At 41.5% G+C, this 23,066-nt stretch overlaps 1 protein-coding gene across 6 annotated transcripts in view; it reads right to left on the reverse strand.

Annotated features, from left to right (window-relative positions):
- The window catches only part of LOC140734798 (DENN domain-containing protein 2A), a 119,733-nt gene that overhangs the window by 32,340 nt on the left and 64,327 nt on the right, over positions 1–23,066 (reverse strand). For all 6 annotated transcript variants that reach the window (XM_073059330.1, XM_073059328.1, XM_073059327.1 and 3 more), the window contains exons 2-7: positions 18,438–18,533; positions 8,846–10,105; positions 6,764–6,915; positions 5,061–5,209; positions 875–1,075; positions 309–402 (exon numbers count right to left, since the gene is read on the reverse strand). In XM_073059330.1, the coding sequence (XP_072915431.1) occupies positions 309–402; positions 875–1,075; positions 5,061–5,209; positions 6,764–6,915; positions 8,846–10,105; positions 18,438–18,523 (1,942 nt within the window). In that variant the 5' untranslated portion in view covers positions 18,524–18,533. The remainder of the gene's footprint in view (positions 1–308; positions 403–874; positions 1,076–5,060; positions 5,210–6,763; positions 6,916–8,845; positions 10,106–18,437; positions 18,534–23,066) is intronic.

Genomic DNA, 23,066 nt, shown 5'->3' on the forward strand with positions numbered 1-23,066 from the left:
TGGAAATTGGTGCTGGAGATAAAAGGTTCTAGATCAAATGGAAATCCTGGAGATAAATTTTTTGAATGGACATTTTTACAAAGTGCATAATATTTCTCCATTATGCATGAAGCTAATTTCCAACTACAAGGGATTGTTATTTTTGGAATTGTACAAATGAATTCCTATTCCCATGTGTTTAACAGCTGATGACTACATCCTCTTAATAAACATAAAAATAACTTTGTGGCATTTATCTATTTTTTAGTCTATATACAGTAATTAATCTGTTCACTTAAAACACAATAGGAATTGTGCACAAACCTTACCTCTTCCTGTGTTGGCCTCAGAAGACTGAGTGATTCGTCTTACTTTCTTCCTCCCCCTCCTAGCCTCGTAGATTGCATTAATCTTCAACACCACCTGCATTTGAAAACAATGAGAATTCAACCGAAGGATCAACAATGCTGCGTTGAAATTGCTGCTGAGCAAACTTAGTCAGGTTCAACCAGAGTTCACATCTGAGGCTTAATGCTAAATCCTAATACTGGTGATGATGAGATATAGACCCGGTTTCTTATCAAGACCAAACTATTGGACAGTAACAACTTCGCAAATGAAGAGGTCATCATTGACCGTGGCTATGCAAATTTTCAGTAAATATAAATGGTAGCTCTGAAGCGAAGATACTAGACAATTCACGTGGGCTCCAGTTAAGCTTCATTAGTTGCTGTGGATATTTCTGGAAAATGGCCAAACAAGGTCAAAAATGGAAAATGGTCAAAACTCTATCCCAATCTTAGCTGATGGCAATCAGTGACCCTGCCAATAAATCCTGATTGTGATTAAAACAACACTCAGACTAACCAAACAAAATCTGTAAGAAGTTACAGACCTTGGGGATCTTTCTTCTCCTTCTTAATAACTGAGAATCTCCTGCCAGGCTCTGTGTGTCATCTGGACTGCTTGGGGTAGAAGGCGGGCTGGCTTTTGGTGGCGAGTTAATGCCATCTTTACTGATTTTTCTGATATCCAGCAATTTGAAACTTCTCCTGTCTGAGGAGTGTCGAAAGAGGGAGGAAGTTTTCAAAGGAAGCTGTGAAAACAGAGCAGATCTCCACATTAATCATCAAAAATACAACGGAAAGCACAGAGCTGACTCGGTAACTCGACCGACACAGCAGTTCCAGAATACAACCATACCAATCGAAAATAAAATTGAAGTTGTGCTAAGCAGATGGTCCTCTATTTTAAAAGCAGTTCCTGAAAAAGATATGCCTTCAAGCAGTCCCATGCTGCTGATCCTCTTGGGCCTGCCAGCCTTGTGTGGTCAGATCAGCAAATGCATTAGGTTCTCATTTGGAAGGTCTGCAGTTTATCTTGGAAAGCACTGGATTTCTCTTCAAAGCACAATATTCAAAAAAAAAAATCTCCTGATTGTCAATGAAGTTTCATCCACATCACGAGCCCGTTTTGATTTGGTGTACTTAAATGGTGCAATAGAGGACTGTGCTTTGCAAGGTTTCCCAGAAAAAAAGCAGACTGGACTTGTCCAATACAAAAACTCCCCAGTCAACAGTGGATGTGACAAAATGAAGATTGAACTTTGAATCTAACCAAAGTAAATTGATTGTCAAAGTGCATATATATCACCACATACAGCCCTGACATTCATTTTCCTCCAGGCATTCACAGTAAATACAAAGAAACAGAGTCAATAAAGGACCACAACCAGCAGGATGGACAAACAACTAATGTGCAAAAGACAAAAAAACTGTGCAAATACAAAAAAAAATGCAATAAATATCGAGAACATGAGATGAAGAGGCCTTAAAAGTGAGTCCATAGGTTGTGGGAACAGCTCAGTGATGAAGTAGGTGAAGCTGAGTCAAGTTATCCCCTTTGGTTCAAGAGCCTGATGGTTGAGGGGTAATAACTGTTCCTGAACCTGGGGGCACAAGCCCCAAGGCTCCTGTACCTCCTGGCAGCAAATAGGAGAGCATGGTCTGGATGGTGGGATCCTTGATGGAATGAAGTTTCTTTCACATCATGAGCACGTTTGACTTGGTGTACTTAGATCACTGCAAAAGAGGACAGTGCTTTAAGGAAAGCAGACTGAGCTTGTCCATCCACAAAAATGGATGCTGTTTTCCTGCAACAGAGCTCCATGTGGACATGTTCAATAGACTGGAAGGCTTTCGCAGAGATGGACTGGGCAGTATCCTCTACCTTTTGTAGAATTTTACCTTCAAGGGCATTAGTATTTCCATAGCAGGTTGTGATGCAATCAGTCAATATACTCTACCACACATCTATACAAATTTGTCAAAGTTTAAGATGGCATGCCAAATCTTCACAACTGCCTAAGGAAGCAAAGCTGCTACCATGCTATATTTGCAATAGCACGTACACGCTGGACCCAGGACAGATCCTCTGAAATGATAACACTGAGGAATTTAAAATTGATGACTCTCTCCACCTCTGATCCTCGCGGCTCATAGACTTCTGGTTTCCTCCTCTGAAGTCAATAATCAGCTCCCGGTCTCACGGATACTATGAGAGGTTATTGTTCTGGCACTAATTAGCCGCATTTAGAATCTGCCTCCTAAATGCTAATTCATCACCATTTTTGATTCGGCCAATGACAGTGGTGTCGTCAGCAAACTTAAATATGGCATTGGAGCTGTGCTTGGCCTCACAGTCATAAAGTCAGTAGAGCAGGGGGCTAAGCACACAGCCTTGTGGAGCACCTGTGCTGATGGTGATTATGGAGATATTGTTGCCAATCCGAACTGACTGGGGTCTGCAAGTGAGAAAATCGAGGATCCAGTTATACACAGATGTATTGAAGCCAAGGTCATGGAGTTTATTGATTAGTTTTGAGGGATGATAATGTTGATTATCGAGCTGTAGTCAACGAAGAGCATTCTGATGTATGCACCATCACTGTCCCGATGTTCCAGGGTTGAGTGAAATAACATCTCCTCTTCACTGACAATCAAAACTGATGCACCTCGAGGATGCATGCTTAGCCCACTGCACCACTCTTTCTACACCCATGATTGTGTGGCTCAAATGCCATCTATAAATTTGCTGATGACACAACTATCGTTGGCAGAATCCAGATGGTGGCAAGGAGGTATACAGGATCAACTGATTGACTGTGTCACAGCAACAACCTTGCACTCAGTAAGACCAAGGAACTGATTATGTACTTCAGGAAGGGGAAGTCGAGGGAACACATGCCAGGACTCATCAAGGGATCAGAAGTAGAAAGGGTGAGCAGTTTCAAGTCCCTGCATGTCAACATCTCTGAAGGTCTATCCTGGGCCCAACATATTGATGCAATCACAAAGAAGGCATGACAGCAGCTATACTTCAATAGGAGTTTGATGAGAATTGGCCTGTCACCAAAGACAAATTTCTACAGATGTATCAGAGAGCATTCTAACTAGCTGCATCACCATCTGGTACGGAGGGGCCACAGCACAGGATCAGAAAAAGCTGTAGAAAGTTTCAAACTCAACCAGCCCTATCATGGGCACTAGCCCCCTAGTATCCAGGGCACCTTCAAAAGGCAATGCCTCAAAATAAGTGGCATCCATCATTAAGGACCCTCATCACCCAGAACATGCCCTCTTCTCATTGCTATCATCAAGGTGGAGGGACAGGAGCCTGAAGACACACACTGTAGAAACAGCTTCTTCCCCTCCACCCTCAGAATTCTGAATAGACAACGAAATCAAGAACTCCACCTCAGTATTTTTCCCCTCTCTTTCGTACTACTTATTTAATGCAAATTTCTTTTTTTATATTTACTTCGTATTGCAATTTATAGTTTTTATTAATATGTATTGTGATGTACTGCTGCTGCAAAACAACAAATATCACAATGTATGTCAGTGATATTAAACCTGATTCTGAAGAGCCAATGAAAATGGCATTTCTGTAGACCGGTTCTGCCGGCAGAAAATTGGAGGAGATCCAAGTCGCTTCTCAGGCGGGAGTTGATGTGCTTCATCACCAACCTCTCAAAGCACTTCATCACAGTGGATGCAAGTGCCACAGGACGATAGTCATTGAGGCAGGTTACCACGCTCTTCTTGGGCACCAGTCTAACTGAAGCCTGCTTGAGACCTCAGACTGCCGAACCCAGAGGTTAAAGATATTGGTGAACATTCCAGCCACTTGATCAGCACCAGATCATTAGTACTTGGAAAGGTACCACGTCTGGGCAGGATGCTTTCCATGGGTTCACCCTCCTGAAGGAGGCTCTCACGTTGGCCTCAGAGACTGAAATCACAGTGTCAACGGGAGCTGTGCTAGATCATGAATGTGCCTCCCCTGTTTTGACAGTCAAAGCGAGCATAAAAGGCATTGAGCTCGTCGGGGAGTGAATCCATGTTGTCACCTATGTCACGGTTTCACTTTGTAGGAGGTGATAGCATTCAATCACTGCCACAGCTGTCAAGCATCCCTCAGTGATTCAGAATTGGTGCTTTACAGGTGAGATAGCTTTCTGGAGGTCGCACTAGGACCACTTGTATGAATGCCACTGATCTGGCCCTCAGCATGGTTCAATCAGGACTTCTGGTTGAGGAAAATTCTGAATGACTTTGAGGAGTCATGCTCATCTACAACTGTTTTTATAAAGTCCAACAACCATGGCTTAGTTATTCAGGTCCTCTGACGAGTCCTTGAACGTGACCCAGCTCACTGACTCAAAACGCAAAAATACAACTGCAGATGCTGTGGATCAAAGAATACGTACACAACGCTGGAAGAACTCAGCAGGTCAGGCAGCATCCGTGAGATTCCTGATGAAGGGTGTCGGCCCGAAACATTGGCTATTCTTTTCTCACGGATGCTGCCTGACCTGCTGAGTTCTTCCAGCGTTGTGTACGTATTCACTGACTGAAAGCAGTCTTGTAGCTGCTCCTCTGCCTCTCACAACCACCTCTTTGTCCTCCTTATTTCTAGAGGCTTGCCCTTTATTCTCTGGCTGTATGCAGTATTCTATGGTGATTAAGCAATGTTTCTATCCAGGTGGCAAAGATAAACAGTTATTCCAGTTGTGTTACCTTTGTGGGTGTGTCTGGTCTGTTTTCTGTTGGGGATCCTGGTTTGGGGGTGGAGCCAGCTGAAGAAAGATGGACTTGGATGCACTGTTTCCCTAGTGGGTGCCTGTCTGCAGATTCTATATCTTCATAAGGATTTTCCTTGGGAATGTCTGTGATATAAATTTTAAAAAATAGCAACAAATACGTTATCTTTTTCAGCTCAACTTCAGAATGGTGATTGTTTCTAATTTTCAATCATCCTATGCCTCGATATTAGTAACTTTCATAGTTATTCCCATTATTGCTGATTTGGTAAATCACCTCTCATTTTGGAAATTAGACCATGATTGCCAAAGTGATTAATGGCATTATATTCCAATGGTGACATGTTACTTTCCTTTGGAACTCTGCTCATCAACACTTATCCAATGATTTTAAAGACGGTTTGTCAAGGTACCTTACATCTGAAAAAACTTGAAAACCAAAATATCTAATTTATTTCAATTAATTTTGTCACAGCTTTAAATTAAATCAGAAACTCAGGTGCTGTCAGAGATCCATTCTGTATCATTCTTACTCTTACACGTGACTCTTACTAATACACTCTTCAGAAACCAACAGCCTTCAAACAAACCAAACTTCATTATTGTTAGAAGAGTGAACAATGATTTTATCTATTCACCTATTTTGATCAAGCATACATGTTCTTCATGTCTTCAGAGACTTACTTAGTTTCATATATTAGTAAAACAAGAAAATAGCGTGACTTCGCCTTCTTGAGCTACCGCAGCCCTGCAAGGAGAGGTACCTTCTCAGAGTTCTCAGTTAGGGAGTTCCAGGTTTTTGCCCCAGCAGAAAGGAATGGTGATTTTATTTTTCAAGTAAGGATGCCGTGTGACAGAGAAAATGTTCTACTGGTTCCAGATGACATTTATCACCTTGGAGAACAACGGTTGGAAGTGCTATGAATCAAGCTTATTGTAGAAGCTTTGTAAAAGGACCTCCAGTATCCTGGCAGAAAAAAGGGGGGGTAGATGATGAACCCAAGAAATTCCTCCAGTGAAAGCCTCTAACAATCAGAGCCATGTTATGTTTCTTACTTCCTCTGCAATATTTCTTTTCTTAAATATAGTTTCCCCAATTATACTCTTGATTGCTAGGCTAAAAGTTTTGGCTCTATTCTTTGAAAGCTTCAACTGCACCTTTCTTCCACTTGGAGCTGACATTAAGATTTACTGAGCTCTTAAGTCACATATTCCATTCTGGAAGCCCCTTTCTTTCTCGGGGATTCAAGTCTTTACATTGTACAATTCAAGCTTTGCATCATGTCCTGATGAAGGATCTCGGCCCACAACATTGACTGTTTATTCCCATCCATAGATGCTGCTGGACCTGCTGAGTTCCTCCAGCACATTGTGTGTGTTGCTCTAGATCTCCAGCATCTACAATACCTCTTATGTCTCCAATCATGTGATTACAGCTGCTTGGTAATCTTAATTTCTTTTCTTACTTTATACCTAGTTTGTTCAAATTCATTTTTAATCCAGTATTCCTGAACTATTTCAACCCATTTCAAATATTAATCATTTTCAAGTTTGGCCAATTAGCCAATCCAAGTTATTGGCACAGTACAAATCCAATATTTTATCCAGGACCACAAGATCGGATTCTCAGCAACGACAGTGGTATGTTGGAGAATTGAGTTCACAGACCCCGAAGCTTACCCAGGATATCCTCATATATGTTCTCTTCTGATAAAGCGCAGTTCAGTGCCAACTTTGATTGAGCATACCAATCCACCTGCCCATTTCTGCAGAAATTAGGAGATTGAAGCCTTTGAAGGTCTTTTACATCTTCAAATTCAAAAGATTTCCGACTGTATCAATAAAAGCAGATGACAGATTTAACTTATATCTCAGTTAAAAGCATCACTCCATGAAGCATTTAGAATATTACTTTATGCTTTGTACATTTCTAAAATATGATATAACACTGAGGAAAAAAAGGAACTAAATTTAGAAGACTTTGGAACACTGATGAAATAGGCAGGCAGTGGTAAACATGCAGGGAACATGAAGTAATGCATTTGAACAGGAGAATGGGCAGAAGCAATACAAACTAAACTACCATAGGGACCTTTGTAAAAGATGTTACATGGGAAAGGGATGCTTATACTGAGAGAGCCATAGACTGGGAAACTGAACAATCATGGGCCAATCTTTTTCAATGCCATGAAATAATCACGTCCAGAAAAAGAAGCTGATAATTAGCAGGCTAGGATACAAACTCGGCTTACTTGAAGTGTTCATGCATGGCTTTCAGTTTTGTAATTAAGTTGATCAAAACAGGATTTGGTAGTACACACCTGCATATTTAACTGGTGGATACTGTGTTAAGTGCAATGGCTTACAGAGAAATTTTGTTTGAGGTGGGAACAGAGGCATCCTTACTAGGGGGTTTTGGTGGCCACACTTCAAAAGCCCTTGACTGCGGGAGGAGGGGAATGACAAGGGCAGGAGGACAGCCTGCCAGAAGGAAGATGGAGGAAGGGTGCAAAGCATTTTGATCAGGTTTTCCAGAAATATTTTTCCTACAATGACAGAGCTTGGGGAGAGAGTCTGCTTCTCGAAGGAGTTTCTCATGGACCTCTGTCACATCCTCCAGCTACACCCACAAGTAAACGGCAAGGTGAGAACCACATATTAATGGCATTGAAAGTGATGACTGTGCTGAACTTTGAAGCTTATGGCCAGTGGCAGAGGTGCAAATCACACCTTGCGATCTCCAGCACTGATTTCAGGAGTTCACTATAGAGGAGGGCAAAGATCTTCTCCTCAGTAGCTAGAGAGAATCAGAGCAAAAATGGGATAGTGAGAATTCAAAAGGTACAAGTAGTTGTTGACTTTACATGGAGGCCTCCACATGAGAGCCTGCAATATCCAATTAAAACTCTTTCAACATATAGCCAAACTCCAACCATGGCTAGGAGATGATAATGGTCCATACCCAAGGAGTAGCCTCCATGCTTTCAACTTGAGGTAGGCTGTTATTTTTGTACCTGCTATTTTTCAGCCATCATCTCAGATTTGGCCTTTTGGTAGCAAAGACAGCGAGTCGTTATGACCTAAAATGAACTGCTGGGATCATATCAAGCAAAACTAAACAAATACTCCAAGGGAAACTTAAGAGAAAGAGTGGGGCAGCTTGGTTAAGGAGTCAACATGAGTTGTAGAAGAGAATGCGGGTGTCCCTCCGAGAGCAACATTCTTATGAGGCCTTTTCTAATTGAAACTTCCCATCTGGCAACCCAGCAGCACTCTTGTCAGACCACTCCTGAAGTTAGGAGTTCCTTGTGCTGAAGAATGAAGTCATGAATTTCAGGCAGATGCTATTTCACATCATCCGCAGAGGTTCAGGCCTGTGCTTATGCCGGTTTCCGTGGCGTGAAGCGACTGAGAGTACGAGACTCCCCCCCGCCCCCGATAGGACCCCAGTCTGTTGCGAACTTAACCCCCAGCAGTTTGCCGGTACCCATTTTCAGCTGGGTGGACTGGAGCAATGTGTGGTTAATTGCCTTGCTCAAGGACACAACATGCTGGGGCTCGATCTCACGACCTTTAGATCACTAGTCCAATGCTTTAACCGCTTGGCCACGTGCCACACTGTCTGCACTTGGTATTTTCACATTTTCCCCTCCACCTTTTACATTCCTTCACATCATTACATGAACACTGCAGGTTTGTACATGACGATTTAAGATGGTTTACCCTATCCCACTAGGACCAATCTTTCTAAGCCTTTCTTACCGGTTATCTTTCGAGTTTGACCTCAGTCTGCCATTTAGCGCTCCTGTGCTGACAGTAGGGGGAGGTGTCAACGGAAGTGGTGGAGGGACGACAGGCAAGTCTGGCAACTGCCGAGTGCTCTTCCTTAACACACACAGGCCAGCTATTCTGTCAGTCCCATACTCAAACGTTCGTCTAGGCTTGGGCACAGGATTCACTGTAAGGTCATGATCAGGAGTTCCGGGTTCTGAGTAAACATTCTCCACATTTCTGATTTTACAGCTGGCCCAGGTGACCGTCACCTTCTCCACAGTCCCAAAGATAGGTTCGCTTGCTTCCGAGTCAGAATTGGATTGAATATGCTTACGCTTGAGCTCTGAACTGCAGCTGCCATCCTTTTTCTCCTTAGAGGGCGAGGCTCCCTGGGTGGCCAGTGCCTTTTGAAGTCTCTGAGGTGTATAATAATCACCAGGTAACTTAAGGTGGCTCACTGAATCTTCCTTCACCTTTTCTTCCAGCTTCTTAATGTGACTCAGTACTGTTGTCCTCTCTCTTGTCAAGGGTCGTGTCGTGGCAAACTTTGTGCACACAGCTTCTTTTTGTTTTCCACAAACTTCAATTATATCAGACTTTATCTCATTCTCTTTGCCCTCATGCAACCTGCTTTCAGCCTCCAAACTCCTTGCTTTCTCTTCATCTACCTTGTATTCATTTTCTTTCCCAGAATCCTTGCTTTCTAAATTCCAAATATTCACATGTTCACCTTCAGCCTTCTTAACGACATTCCCATCAACCAACTTCATTAGCTCAGACTTCCCATCAGGTTCCTTGGTTCCTTTATTTACCATTTTTTCTTTTTCTGTTGAGAATACCAGTTCCTTCTTACCCTCCCATTCTGAAATTTTCTCCTTGATGCTTGGATTCCTAACAATGATACTGGCTTTATTAGGACAACAGCTTTGCCTGGAAGTGTTCTTTAATGGCTTCTGTATAGAGTGTTCATTTTCTGAAATGCTGTTAATGTCCATCCTTGGGCTACTGACGACAAATCTTTGGTTCAGCATTGTTTGCTCACTGCAAGTCGATCTGGGCTTTGTAACACAACTGTTGACTGGTTTTAGTGGATACTTCACCTCTGTGCCATCAATTTTGCCTGTACCTATCAGGATCTTTGTTGAGTTCTTCTGAGTGGAAATTAGATGTTGATTAACAACGTGTTCAGATTCAACCCTCGGTGGCTCTTCGACAATAAGGACAAACTTCTCACCATCTGTTTTCACTCTGCAAGATAAAAAGATCCGTCATAGCCACAGAACAAAATGAGTGGTCTTAAGCAGTACTTAAAGTTTCTATCAGTGATTCTGAGGCAAAGATCTTCAAAGATTCTAGTTTCACTATTCTCCACTTTTTGATTGCCCTCTGATACTGAAACAGAAGAGAGAGTGGGCTGCTGAAGAGCTGATGCCTTGAATTCCTAAGTTAATTAGACTAGGTGAAGGATGGCATGGAATGGGTGTTGGAGCAATGGTAATAAGGTAAGGAATTGGTACTTTCATAACCCAAAATGGGGATATCAGTCCAAATGCATGTTCATTACAAGATCCTGTTTTAAGTTACATACACCAATTCTACTCCCATTGTAAGGCAAGTTAACAAGCCTTGGCTTCCAAGGCTGTGCTGAGCTTTCACTGGCTGTTGGCTGAACTGAAATCTGGTAGATGAATATTTCTCGTTCACCCTTGCTACCCCATTGATCCAAGTGGGTGAAGTTCACATTCAAAGATTTTTGCATAAATACAAACTACTTTGTAATATTTATGCAGAGTAATCTCAATAGGGTGCATGCAGGCGTTAATGCTCCACCACTTTTCAGTCTAAAATCAAATCATTTTAAAATACAATGAGTTGGGACTGGCCAAAAACAGACCGATTTCATCAGAATTCCATCAGATTTTATGGAATTTTTTTCCCTACATTAACTGAAGTAGATGACTATGACATAATGTGATGGGCCTTAGTCTTCTTCTCATCACCCTCCAGTGAGCCTCTTTTCAAACTGCAATTAAGTTTATTCTTGCCATTGAACATAACTCATGTAAAATAGAGAAATAAATCTCCCTCTCAAAGATGGCATTGTAATATTGCAGGAGAGCATACAGCTGGCTATAATCTCTCAACTTTTCAGAAACCTCAACGGAAAACAAATGCCGTGGGAAAATGCAATTAGGGTGTTCTTTCTGAGAACAAGACAGTGATAACCTTTTAAGCATTTATACAGGAAAGGGAGCTCTTAACGTGAGGCCCACAGTATTCTACGCTAATCACTTCCTACAAGATACACTGGATAATTTCAAGTCAGCTTCTAAATCCAGAATGCTCCATGGAGTTATATTGCAGAAAAGTAAATCAAAATTCACTGGTTCTATTCTCAATGAATCTAATTGCTTTGTTCTCTTATTTCCAACTAGAAAATGTATTTCAGTGTGAGACCAATAAAGCATTTCTTGCTGGAAGTCCACCATGCCAGTTGTCTCGGGCTGCACAGTGAGCATACAAGGTGAATGGTTGGAAATTCATTTAGCTAATTCTAAATGCAAATCTAAGAAGAAACAGGATGTCTAGCATGATATTCAATAACCTCTGTGTCTATCGCTCATTTCCCTTCCTATTTTCAGTTGTCCATTTAAGAGCTGCAGAGTCAGAGCTTCTTTGTTGCCTCAGGGAGAGGAGATGGCTCCAGTACTGAGATACTGCCAATAACCTGTCTGAGATATTAATCTATACTTGTCTTGTAGGAGGACTGAATCTTTAAATCAAGCCCTTTCCTCATCTGTCGTGGCCCTGAATTTCAGTCAGCCAAAATCAGATTTTCAGATTTCTACTCCACCTAGACAGGTACTGTAGGTTCCTTTGCAATTCCTCCAAAGGATTTGGTTTACTGAACTAATTCTCTTCTGGTCATACTGTTGTGCAGATCACACTACTCTCCTGCCAGACTCTGAAGAAAAGCTCTCTACCTCCTGAAAAAGCTTCTATCCTACTATGTAATCTTATTTTATTTTTCACCTCTACAAAAGCCTTTGCTGACTAAACTACAGATAAAATAAATATACATTTTCCCAATAAAAATGTTCACCCATCCTACATTTTTGATCATCTGTTGCTTTTTAAAGAACATTTCTCCGGCATTACATTCTCAGATAAGGCACCACATTCACTTTCCCCTATTCCTGTAAGAGTTTGAGCGTAGTCCAAATCGAGCAAAGGCCGAGTCAGATTGCTACACTTGAGAGCAAATCTGGAATGGACATTGCAGGGAACAAAGCTGGCCCTTGGGTGTGGAGTGCAGAGTCGGGATGAATATCATGGATCATTACATGCCTGTAACACTTCATTCAAAAACGGCAGACCGGGCAAAGAACTGAAATGTGAGATGACTTGTACATTTTTTTTTCTTTACAAAGTGAAGCAACAGAAATACACTGTGTGGGACTAAATGAAAATACAGCTGTTCCTCAGTCCCAGCTACATATTTCCTCTACTGTAAGTCTTAAACCACAGTCATGTGCTGTGGTTGGGTCCCGAAAGGTCACTGATTGATCTGGAGAGATCTCTACTTAAGTTAAGCATTCTGGATAAACACAACCTTTCTGAATATCTGAGAGAAACCACTAACCTCGGCAAGAAGGTTTGAGCAACCCCAGGCCGGAGCACTTTTAACTCAAATGTTCTTGCAGCATACTTCCAACGTAACTGTTACTGAAGCCATGTTCTTGAATGTCACATTCAATTTTGGCAAATTAAGTGATGGAGACAGATGGAAAAGAATACGAGTTTGTAAAAGGGGATAGCAGGTAATATAAAGCATGTAGCAAAAGTGTTCCTCGTGAAAGTGCTTTAACAGCTCAGTCACTGTTCCTTTAATTCCAGCATTTGTGTGGGATTAGCGTTTCCACAACAATTTCTGTAGAGTCCAGATAAACAAACATAAATACAAATCTTCATCTATTCTATCTTTGGAAAATAAAGCACAACATGTCTGTTCTTTTCAGTAAATACCATCCTGTATACACTTAGGTAGTTCAGTGATAAACATTCATGTGAGATACAGGTTTGACAGACAGGCTTCCAACATGTGAGTTCTGCTGGAACTGCCTCTCCAAAAGTAAGGGATGGCACTTCAATAGTCTTTTGGCAGGAGGTGGAGGGGATGAGTGTGGGAGGGTGGAAGAGAGAACAGGGGGAAAGGTAGGTGGGAGATTCATCTAGAAAGATTTGTGGGGTTCAGAGTTTTCAAATTTTATGGAAAAATTCTTGCTTTCACCACCCCTATTTCTATTGCAGTATTTTGATAATCTGCCAGTAACAACTAGGTTGCCTATTTATTTTGCAGTAATGGCAAATATTCCAGCTGACTGCTCAAAATCCTAGACTTCCACTTCCTGCCCTACATTGTGATCAAGGTCTGAAATCCTGCTGTAATATCTTTATCTTATAGATTCATAAATAACAGGATTATGCAGAATCCATGTGCAATAAGGTTTTTAAAAATCACATTTCAAATTCACTCCAACATTTTCACTTACTTTTCTTCTTCCAATCTTCCTGTTATAAAAGTAACAAAATTCAAAAACATATATTTTTAAATTTTCAAAGGATTAGGTATAAAGAATTGATTATTATATCTTTGCACACTTTCACAAACAGGTAAATTATTCATGCAAAAGTACACCTGCACTGTTTAATATCAGAATCAGGTTTATTATCTTTGGTATGTATCGTAAAATTTGTTAACTTCTGCCAGTTATGTGGAGAGCTAACAATGTTACTGAAGCCCAAAATCTCAATAGGCACAGAAAAATCATTGACATGGTCATTTCTTGAACCATCAGCATATTGTTTCAAATTATTAGAGATTGTCCCAGGGCTGCAACATTCTTAACACTAAAAACTTATGCAAATGTTAACAATGCAACTTGAGATTTTTGTACAATACACACAAAATGCTGGTGGAACACAGCAGGCCAGGCAGCATCTATAGGAGAAGCACTGTCGACGTTTTAGGCCGAGACCCTTCGTCAGGACTAACCGAAAGGAAAGATAGTAAGAGATTTGAAAGTAGTGGTGGGAGGGGGAAATGCAAAATGATAGGAGAAGACCGGAGGGGGTGGGATGAAGCTAAGAGCTGGAAAGGTGATTGGCGAAAGTGATACAGAGCTGGAGAAGGGAAAGGATCATGGGACGGGAGGCCTCGGGAGAAAGATGGGGGGGGGAGCACCAGAGGGAGATGGAGAATAGGCAGGGTGATGGGCAGAGAGAAAAAAAACAAACAACTAAATATGTCAGGGATGGGGTAAGAAGGGGAGGAGGAGCATTAACGGAAATTAGAGAAATCAATGCTCATGCCATCAGGTTGGAGGCTACCCAGCCAGTATATACGGTGTTGTTCCTCCAACCTGAGTTTGGATTCATTTTGACAGTAGAGGAGGCCATGGATAGACATATCAGAATGGGAATGGGACGTGGAATTAAAATATGTGGCCACTGGGAGATCCTGCTTCCTCCGGCTGACCGACCATAGGTGTTCAGCGAAAAGGTCTCCCAGTCTACATCGGGTCTCACCAATATATAAAAGGCCACACTGGGAGCACCAGACACAGTATACCAGACCAGCCGACTCACAGGTGAAGTGTCGCCTCACCTGGAAGGACTGTCTGGGGCCCTGAATGGTGGTGAGGGAGGAAGTGTAAGGGCAGGTGTAGCACTTGTTCTGTTTACATGGATAAGTGCCAGGAGGGAGATCGGTGGGAAGGGATGGGGGGGAAAGATGTGCTTGGTAGTGGGATCCCATTGGAGGTGGCGGAAGTTACGGAGAATTATATGTTGGACCTGGAGGCTGGTGGGGTGGTAAGTGAGGACAAGGGGAACCCTATCCTGAGTGGGGTGTCGGGAGGATGGGGTGAGGGCAGATGTGCGGGAAATGGGAAAGATGCGTTTGAGAGCAGAGTTGATGGTGGAAGAAGGGAAGCCCTTGTTTAAAAAAGGAAGACATCTCCTTCATCCTGGAATGAAAAGCCTCATCCTGAGAGCAGATGCGGCGGAGACAGAGGAAGTGTGAGAAGGGGATAGCATTTTTGCAAGAGACAGGGTGGGAAGAGGAATAGTCCAGGTAGCTGTGAGAGTCTGTAGGCTTATAGTAGATATCAATAGATAAGCCGTCTCCAGAGATGGAGACAGAAAGATCAAGAAAGGGGAGGGAGGTGTCGGAAATGGACCAGGTAAATTTGAGGGCAGGGTGAAAGTCGGAGGCAAAGATTTTTGTGTCACTTTTGACCAGTTAGATCCCAAATTGTTCTTTAGCCAATCACTGATCACTGTTGCATCCTAACTGATTCCAAGTGTTCAGTAAATAGGTTTTCAGCCACCATCTCCAACCATTTAAATCCTAGCACCATAAGGTATTCTATGGTAACCATATGTTGACTTCTGACTAGTTGACTCAAAAAGAGCACCAATGACCAATCCCTCTTTCTCACTCAGATTCTTCCACAATGGAAGGAAGAACTAGCCAGGATACCCCACAGTTTGTGGGAACTGATTCAGATCTCAAACGGAGGCATCCACAGAACAAATGATAGAGCACCCTCTGAAAACAGCGTCTGGAAGTTAATTTGATTGGAATGAAAGATGTTTCACTTTGCATTCGGATAGCTGGAATAGACAGCAAGTTGTGGTGAAACTAAATCAACGCAGCAAGTGTAGAACTGAAAGTGTGACTGTGAAGCTCCAAACGTCAGCGAAAGCAAGAGACCAGCAGGCAACAGCAGATGTTTTACTTTGATGTTTCTCGGAGCATTCAGACAATAAACCTCACTCTAGGCAACTGAGAAACAACACTGGCACTTCACAGTATTTTATTTCACTGGATAAACACTAGCCTAGAAACTGGATCACACGGTGCCCATTTTTGCACACTCTGCCGTCTGACTTTGACCTTCCCTGGAGTCACCAGATCAGACACTGAGTGTTACTCACACTGGCATACGTGACATTTACCTGGTGAAATTACACCATTATCAATGTAAACAGGAGCTAAAGTTGATCATCACAGAACAGTCTTGGTAGTACTAGGAACACAGTGCACTAGACTGCTACTTCTTTGACTACTCACAGGGACACTCTACTGACATTAGGACAGTTGACTAGCTGTTCATACAGTCCACAGTGAGCGCTTTCCCCCTCGCTTGACTGCTGATACTTATTCACTTGCTGCCTCAGTAGAAATGACTCACATGGGAACCTCAGGACGGGAGGCAACCTCCCTTCCATCAATCTACACTGACAGAGTCTCCAGAGACACTGCATACAACTTGGACCTCTCTGATAAACACACATTCTCAGTCTCAAGTTTTGCAAGGTTGTTGTTACTGAGATGCGACTTTCTGCAGGAAGATGCTTGGGTATAATCTCTGACCAGTACTGCTCCTTCCAATGGGGTTGAGTTCACAATGACCTTTTACTGCCTTGCTACAGGATCTTTCAAGTAACTACGCCAGACCAGTCTTGTCTGCCATTTTGCTGCTCACTGCAGCAGAAAGGTTGCTTAGCCCTGTATTTATGAAGTAATAATTTCATCTGTTTCAGGATCAGGTAGTATATGAGGCTTTGTAACTGGACAACATTGCTGACTACCCATGAGTGCAGGCAGCCTTTCACTGTAATGATGTGTCCAGAGGGGCTTCCCTTGTCTCTTGTGAGGAAGGCTTTCTATTTCTTCATTGTGAATCAATAAAAGAATTTCCTTATGGTGAATGCCATTTTACCAGGAACCAAGAGCCTCTGCTGAACATTTTCAGTGGCTGTTACCGCTTCAAAGAATTGATGTTGGAAGTTGGAAATTATCTCGTGTCTGACCACATCACTGCACTCTCTAGACAAGACATTCATTGTTGATTTCCTCAAGATGAGATTCTGTTCATCGCCTCAGTCTGACCGCCCAGCAGTAAATAACAGGTAGGTGAGAAGATGATCCTTTCCCTTCTCTGTATCCCTTTTGCCAATCACCTTTCTGGCTCTCAGCTTCATCCCACCCCCTCTGGTCTTCTCCCATCATTTCACATTTTCCCCCTCCCCCTCCTACTTTCAAATCTCTTACTATCTTTCCTTTCAGTTAGTCCTGATGAAGGGTCTCAGCCCAAAACGTCGGCAGTGCTTCTCCCTATAGATGCTGCCTGGCCTGCTGTGTTCCACCAGCATCTTGTGTGTGTTGCTTGAATTTCCAGCATCTGCAGATTTCTTCGTGTTTGCTTGAGGTAGGTGAGAAGACTGTCTTACGGTGCAGCGTGCAGCAGACAAACTAGCAAATTGTGGACAGTGGCCAGTGTCTGAGCATAGAGACTCAAAGACAGAGGTTCATGAGGTGGTTGGTGGAGAGCAGAAGGAACAAGAGGAAGAGGTGAAAAATGGTTTTCACTATTTCATTCCCAACTGAACAGAGGTGGTAAGGCACACAACATTTTTTTTTAATGCCAATATGCAGATATGATTTTTATTAGGAACCTGCAAAATAAAATTGCTTTGACTCGAATTCATCACACTAACATATTAGGGCAATAAATGGGTGAAACTCCCCTCATGTACCCCTGCAAAAATCCATCTGCAATAAATATGACACATCATTGAATGTTTCTCTGTTCACGTATTCCCTACATTTCTTCATGAATGGTAGCTTTCTTGAACCACTATGAACCCTGCAATAAATATAATTCACTTTGATCACAGCGTGGGCTAGAAAGTGTGGCCATATTAACAAGAATGGAATTCAATATATTGTATGCAATCCAACAAAGATCCACCAATAATATTAAAATGCAAAAAAGTACACATACACATTTTAAACAACACACACAAGATGCTGGTGGAACGCAGCAGGCCAGGCAGCATCTATAGGAAGAAGTACAGTCAACGTTTTGGGTCAAGACCCTTTGTCAGGACTAACTGAAAGAAGAGATGGTAAGAGACTTGGAAGTGGGAGGGGGAAGGGGAGATCTAAAATGATAGGAGAAGACAGGAAGGGGAAGGATGAAGCTAAGGCACATTTTAAATACTGGACATCACCCTTCATTAGATATGCAAACCAATCTAAAAAGCAGTAGTTCACTGAATTGCAATCCAAATTTGACATGCATGTTCCAATGACAATGGAATCTGAGCACTCAGAACCTGAGAATATGTGCATTTAAAAAGTGTCACTAAAAAATCTTGGGGCAAAAATTTTAAATTTAGGTGGAGAGTTGACTGCCATGTATTTATCTGATGCTCTTAGTCAAAGTTAAATTTAATACTCCACCAGGTAAGTTCAAGAGGAAGCCAACACAGTACAGGATGAAGTTTGCTCCTGAATGTTTTGTGCCTATTACATCTTCAATGCTTTCTGCAATGCACTGGACATTAAGATTGCATCGTATTGTTTCTTTTAGTAGGTTCAATGAATATTACCATAATTTTAGCAGCTGCTGTGATCAGTAATCGGAATGCATTATCATTGTGGTATTATATCTATTTATGAGGGCTACTAATCAGTTCAAGTCCCACAATCCGGACAAATACTCACCGATCAATGGGCTTTGAATTGTAAGTTGTTCCCATCCAGTTTAACACAGCTGTCTTATTGGCCATCATCCTGTCGGTAATAGGCATGTTCCGTCACCTGCCAAGGGGTATAAAACACAATAAAACTGTCAGGTTTTGTTATTATTATAATCAAGCATAATAATCTTAAGACTATTAATGTGGTATCATTATAATCTAGTAATTGATTGTTATTTTTAGTGAAGCTATCACCGTTGCTTAGAGCCATTTTTAACAAATTAGAATTACAAGTGCTCAGTCGAAATGCTTGAAAATCTAATTCTCCCTCTCCCTCCCTCCATTACATCTTTTTTGTTAAATATATGCAGCTGCTTAATCTCCTGTTATATGTTTCTTCCCAAAATAGACTTAATAGGTCAAATGGTCTCCTTTCCTGCTGTATAATTTGAAGAATTTATGCACTGCTTCAACAACCATTTAATCATTTTAGGCTTTTCATAGTTCAACCAAACATTAACAGGAGGCAACTTGGCACCAACTAACCTCCTTTGCTTGTTCTCTTTTGTATGACATCTACAGATGAGAGAAGCTGTTTGAATTAACTTGTCCATCAAGATCACTCATAACTTTTCCTTAACTTCCATTTCATGCAAAGAACCCACTGATTTTCACTAAGTAAATCCACTTTCTCACAATACTCCATCTTAGATTTGAGACTAATCTATTGAAGAAATGCCTCTACAAGCCATAAATTTAGACCCAATGGGCAAAATTTTGCTTGCTATGGTTAAACTTGTACAGCCAGAGGATGCCAGTTTTAATTGTTGGTTTGTAAAGAATATTCCTAGATTGCACAATACCTGATGGGCAAAGGTTTCTCTGATCCAATTGCAACTCTAAGATATTTTTGACTGTAAAAATGAGCCTTTGAGTCAAGTGTCTCTGCCTGTTTTCTCACTCTGACAGAAGGAGGGAGAAACTACTTGTCATATTCCTCCAAGAGATAATAAGGCCTATTTTACTGTTGTGATCATTGGTAGGTGCCAAGAATAGGGTAAGGAATGTATTCCATTTAAATGTCAGATATCCCCCACACAAGGATTTAGATCAACAGTTCTATCCACAGAGACTCCAGCTAGAGCTGAAACTGTAAGCTGGCTTTTGACCCTTAGCAATTGGATACTGTATATACTCAGGGCAGGATAGCCACCTTCTGGGCTTAGGCAATTTATTGTCTCTTCTTGGTATGGCTACCCTACCATGAACTGATTATAAAATTTTATGGGCAAAATAACTTTAAAACTTATCATCCACGAAAGGAATGCAGGCAGATGACACCCAGCTGCACAGGAGCTGAGATTTAAAATGAATTCAGCAACCCTGATATAACACATAAATTGGTCCAGGAATCTAACATTAGTTACGATACACTGACCCTGTGGCAACCGTTTCCACTCCCAACCATCACCTGTAATATTCATACCCGACTGTAAAGCGATGATAACATAATTGTAATACATTACGCAACTCAGTGTTGGACGCTGACGCCTTTTCCCTCGTCTGTTTCAAACGATCACTTTATGAATTCTAAATGTTGAATTATGATCATTAGGAAAACAAGCTGATACAAGTTAATGATTCCTGTGGAGTACAAGTCCGTTAGGGAAACTGGCAGGTAAGATTTACCCAATCACAAGCAAGAGAAAGTCTTACCTGCCAGTTTACCCAAGCAGCTTTCTAAACACAGGAAAAACATGAATTGCTAAGTTCTGTTGCAAAATTGAGTCAAATCTGCTACATCCATATTTTACACAAAAAAAAAAATCTTTTACCTTTGGCTATTTAATTATTCACTTGACACGATAACATTAAAATAAACAAAACTGCCTATTCCTTATTTAATCTTGTAATGAAGCCCCTATGTCTACTTGGAAGGACTGCATTGAACTTATATGTTGGAAATGTGGTATTAGTGTTGGTTTATTATTGTCACGTGTACAAGATTCAGGGCAAAGCACGTCTTGCATGTTGTTTACACAGATCAAATCATTACACAGGTATTGAGCTGGATTAAAAGGTAAAACAATAACAATGCAGAATAAAGTGCAAGAAAAAGCAGTGTAGGCAAACGATTATGTGCAAGAGCACAACAAGGTGGACTGTGAGTTCAAGAGTTATCTCATCGTAAAACAGATCAGTTCAGGAGTCCTGACAACAGTGGGGTAGCAGCTGTCCTTGACCCTTGTGGCACGTTGGGCCTCTTGTAGAGCAGGGTAAGGTAGCTGAAACCCCTGTAAGTGATGTTTGACAAGATCATGGAATATATGATAATCATTCACATGCAAGAAAGGGATACTGACCTAACTGAGTAAGAATGCTGACCATAACAAAATCTGTGCTGTTGATGTAGCCTTGGGTTAATGTCCATGTTTCTTTTGACACAACTCCCAGCTCACCCTGCTGGGTTTCAGAAACACTGCACACACACAGACACACACCATTACAAACAAAATTTTACATTAAAAACATAATCAAACATTATAAGGATGCTTTTAATGTATTTTGGATTAAGCAGAATTCCTTGTATCTTAGCAACCACTGCATGGTTACAGAGAGTATTCGCACAGTAACCTTAGACCAGAAAAATGCATAGTAGTAAAATAGCAATATCTTCACCACAGAAGTATCTCATATGGCAAGTGTACTGTGCATTCAATGCTGTAATGATCCTCATACAGACTGACAGCTTTGGTTTCCATCCCGCCTTTGTTTGTGCTGGGACCAGAAGCATACCTAACTTTTGGTGTTACATGCATGCAGTTCGGATTTACTCTCTGGCTGGTACATCCACAACTTATTAGAAGAATGAAAGCAAAATGGCTACTGTGTCCCAGAAGATATGGGTGCACGTAAAGAGTGAGCTGCAGGTCTCAATTCACAATTCCATCCATATTAGTCTAATGCCAGGCCCATCATTACTTTGCATAAACTATTACTCACTGTAGGGCTCTGACTACCATACAAGCACAATATTCAATTCCAATGCCCTGGCAATGCTGAGGAAATCTGACATATTCCCAAGATACCTTTGTCTTAGATTCCTTGATAAGGGATGCAGCGGAGTCCATATCTTTGCCTCTTTATGCCAAACCCCTAAAACAATGTTATGTCCTCCCTGACCAGAAGGAATAAACTGTGGCCTAGATTAGGTGAACAGAGATTCCACACTATATATCATTCACCCTCTGCATGAATGTATTTGTACGCGATGCATTTAAATCTTCCAAACGATGAATACAATTATTGTATAATTAACTCCAAAGTAACTCATTACTGTTACAGTAAAACTGAAAATGAAGAGTGGATAATCAGAGCTATACATTCAAAGAGGAATAACAGGAAGACACCATTGTCTGTCAAAGAAGCCTCAATAAAATATGTGAAATGCTTGGTGTTCTATTTTTCCAGACAAACTACATTTCAGCTCTGGCAGTGTGCCCAGCTCTGGGAAAAATTTTAAACTCTCTTCTGGCTTCTTCTTTTACTTATACGCCATTAACTAAATTAAACACACAAGGAGATCAGTTATTTTTTGACTAAATTTGGTCAAGAAAATTCTCTTGAAAATCACGTGCTGCATCAAAATGAGTGGATGGACTTTCTTCATCTTAGTCTGCAGCTGTGACTGAGCTATTCCTGCATCGTTAACTCTGCAATCTCTGCAAAGTAACTTCAGACCAGAAAAAAATACAAGAATTTCAAAAGATACTTTCACTAAGAATAGTTAACAACTTTCCCAATAACCTTTCTGAAGAGAAAAATAAAGAATTTGTACTCTGCTTAAAATTTTAATGGAAACAGAGAACTCGCTGCTCCCTTGTAGTGTCTTGTATTTCCAGAGAAACTTATTCAGATCTGTCATGACAATGAGTTTATCTTGTAGTGCGTTGATGGGTCATAGAAAATGAAAGAGGTTCAGAGTCCGCTCTGCCAGTTAATAAGTTCAGGGTTGAACTTCTACTCTACTCGTGAACATAACTCACAGATTCTAAATATGTGCCCTGGGTGTCTGGAGTTGGCTGATTTCAACCAGAAGGAGCAACAGGGTTGATGCAGGCAAACGGATGGTGGGAAGAGGGGAGTGTGATGTGGAGCAAATATTGTTGCTAGGAGCCTCTGAATCACGCTGGGAGAAATGACAAACCTCCCATCTTCTAAAGTCCGTTCTAGAAGTTGATACGGGAATAAGGTTGGCAAAGATGCTTTTGCAGTTGAACCGGTAAAGAATGCATGCTCATTATGTGAAACCACCTCCTTCAGGAGAGGGGGAGAAAAGAATGGAAGCAAGAATGAGACCACGACCACGGCCAGCAGGTGTACAGGTGATTGAGTCTAAACATGGCAGAATAAAACAGCCACCTCTTCCATACAGGAAAGTCTCCAGGTTCTGAACAAAGCCTTGTGTGAGCTTGCAGCTGAACTTCCCAGGTTCCTTGGCATTACATCTATGATGTCTGTTAGCCTTGCCAGTGTACCAAGTGTCTCATTGTGCAAACTTATCAGCCTTTAAAATCCTCAGCCGAATCCTTGGTAGTAGAAATAATATGCAACTACTTGGGAGCTGATGTTTGGACCATAAAACCTCCTAACC

Source organism: Hemitrygon akajei, chromosome 10 (genome assembly GCF_048418815.1).
Source record: "Hemitrygon akajei chromosome 10, sHemAka1.3, whole genome shotgun sequence".
In the NCBI taxonomy this organism is placed as follows: domain Eukaryota; kingdom Metazoa; phylum Chordata; class Chondrichthyes; order Myliobatiformes; family Dasyatidae; genus Hemitrygon; species Hemitrygon akajei.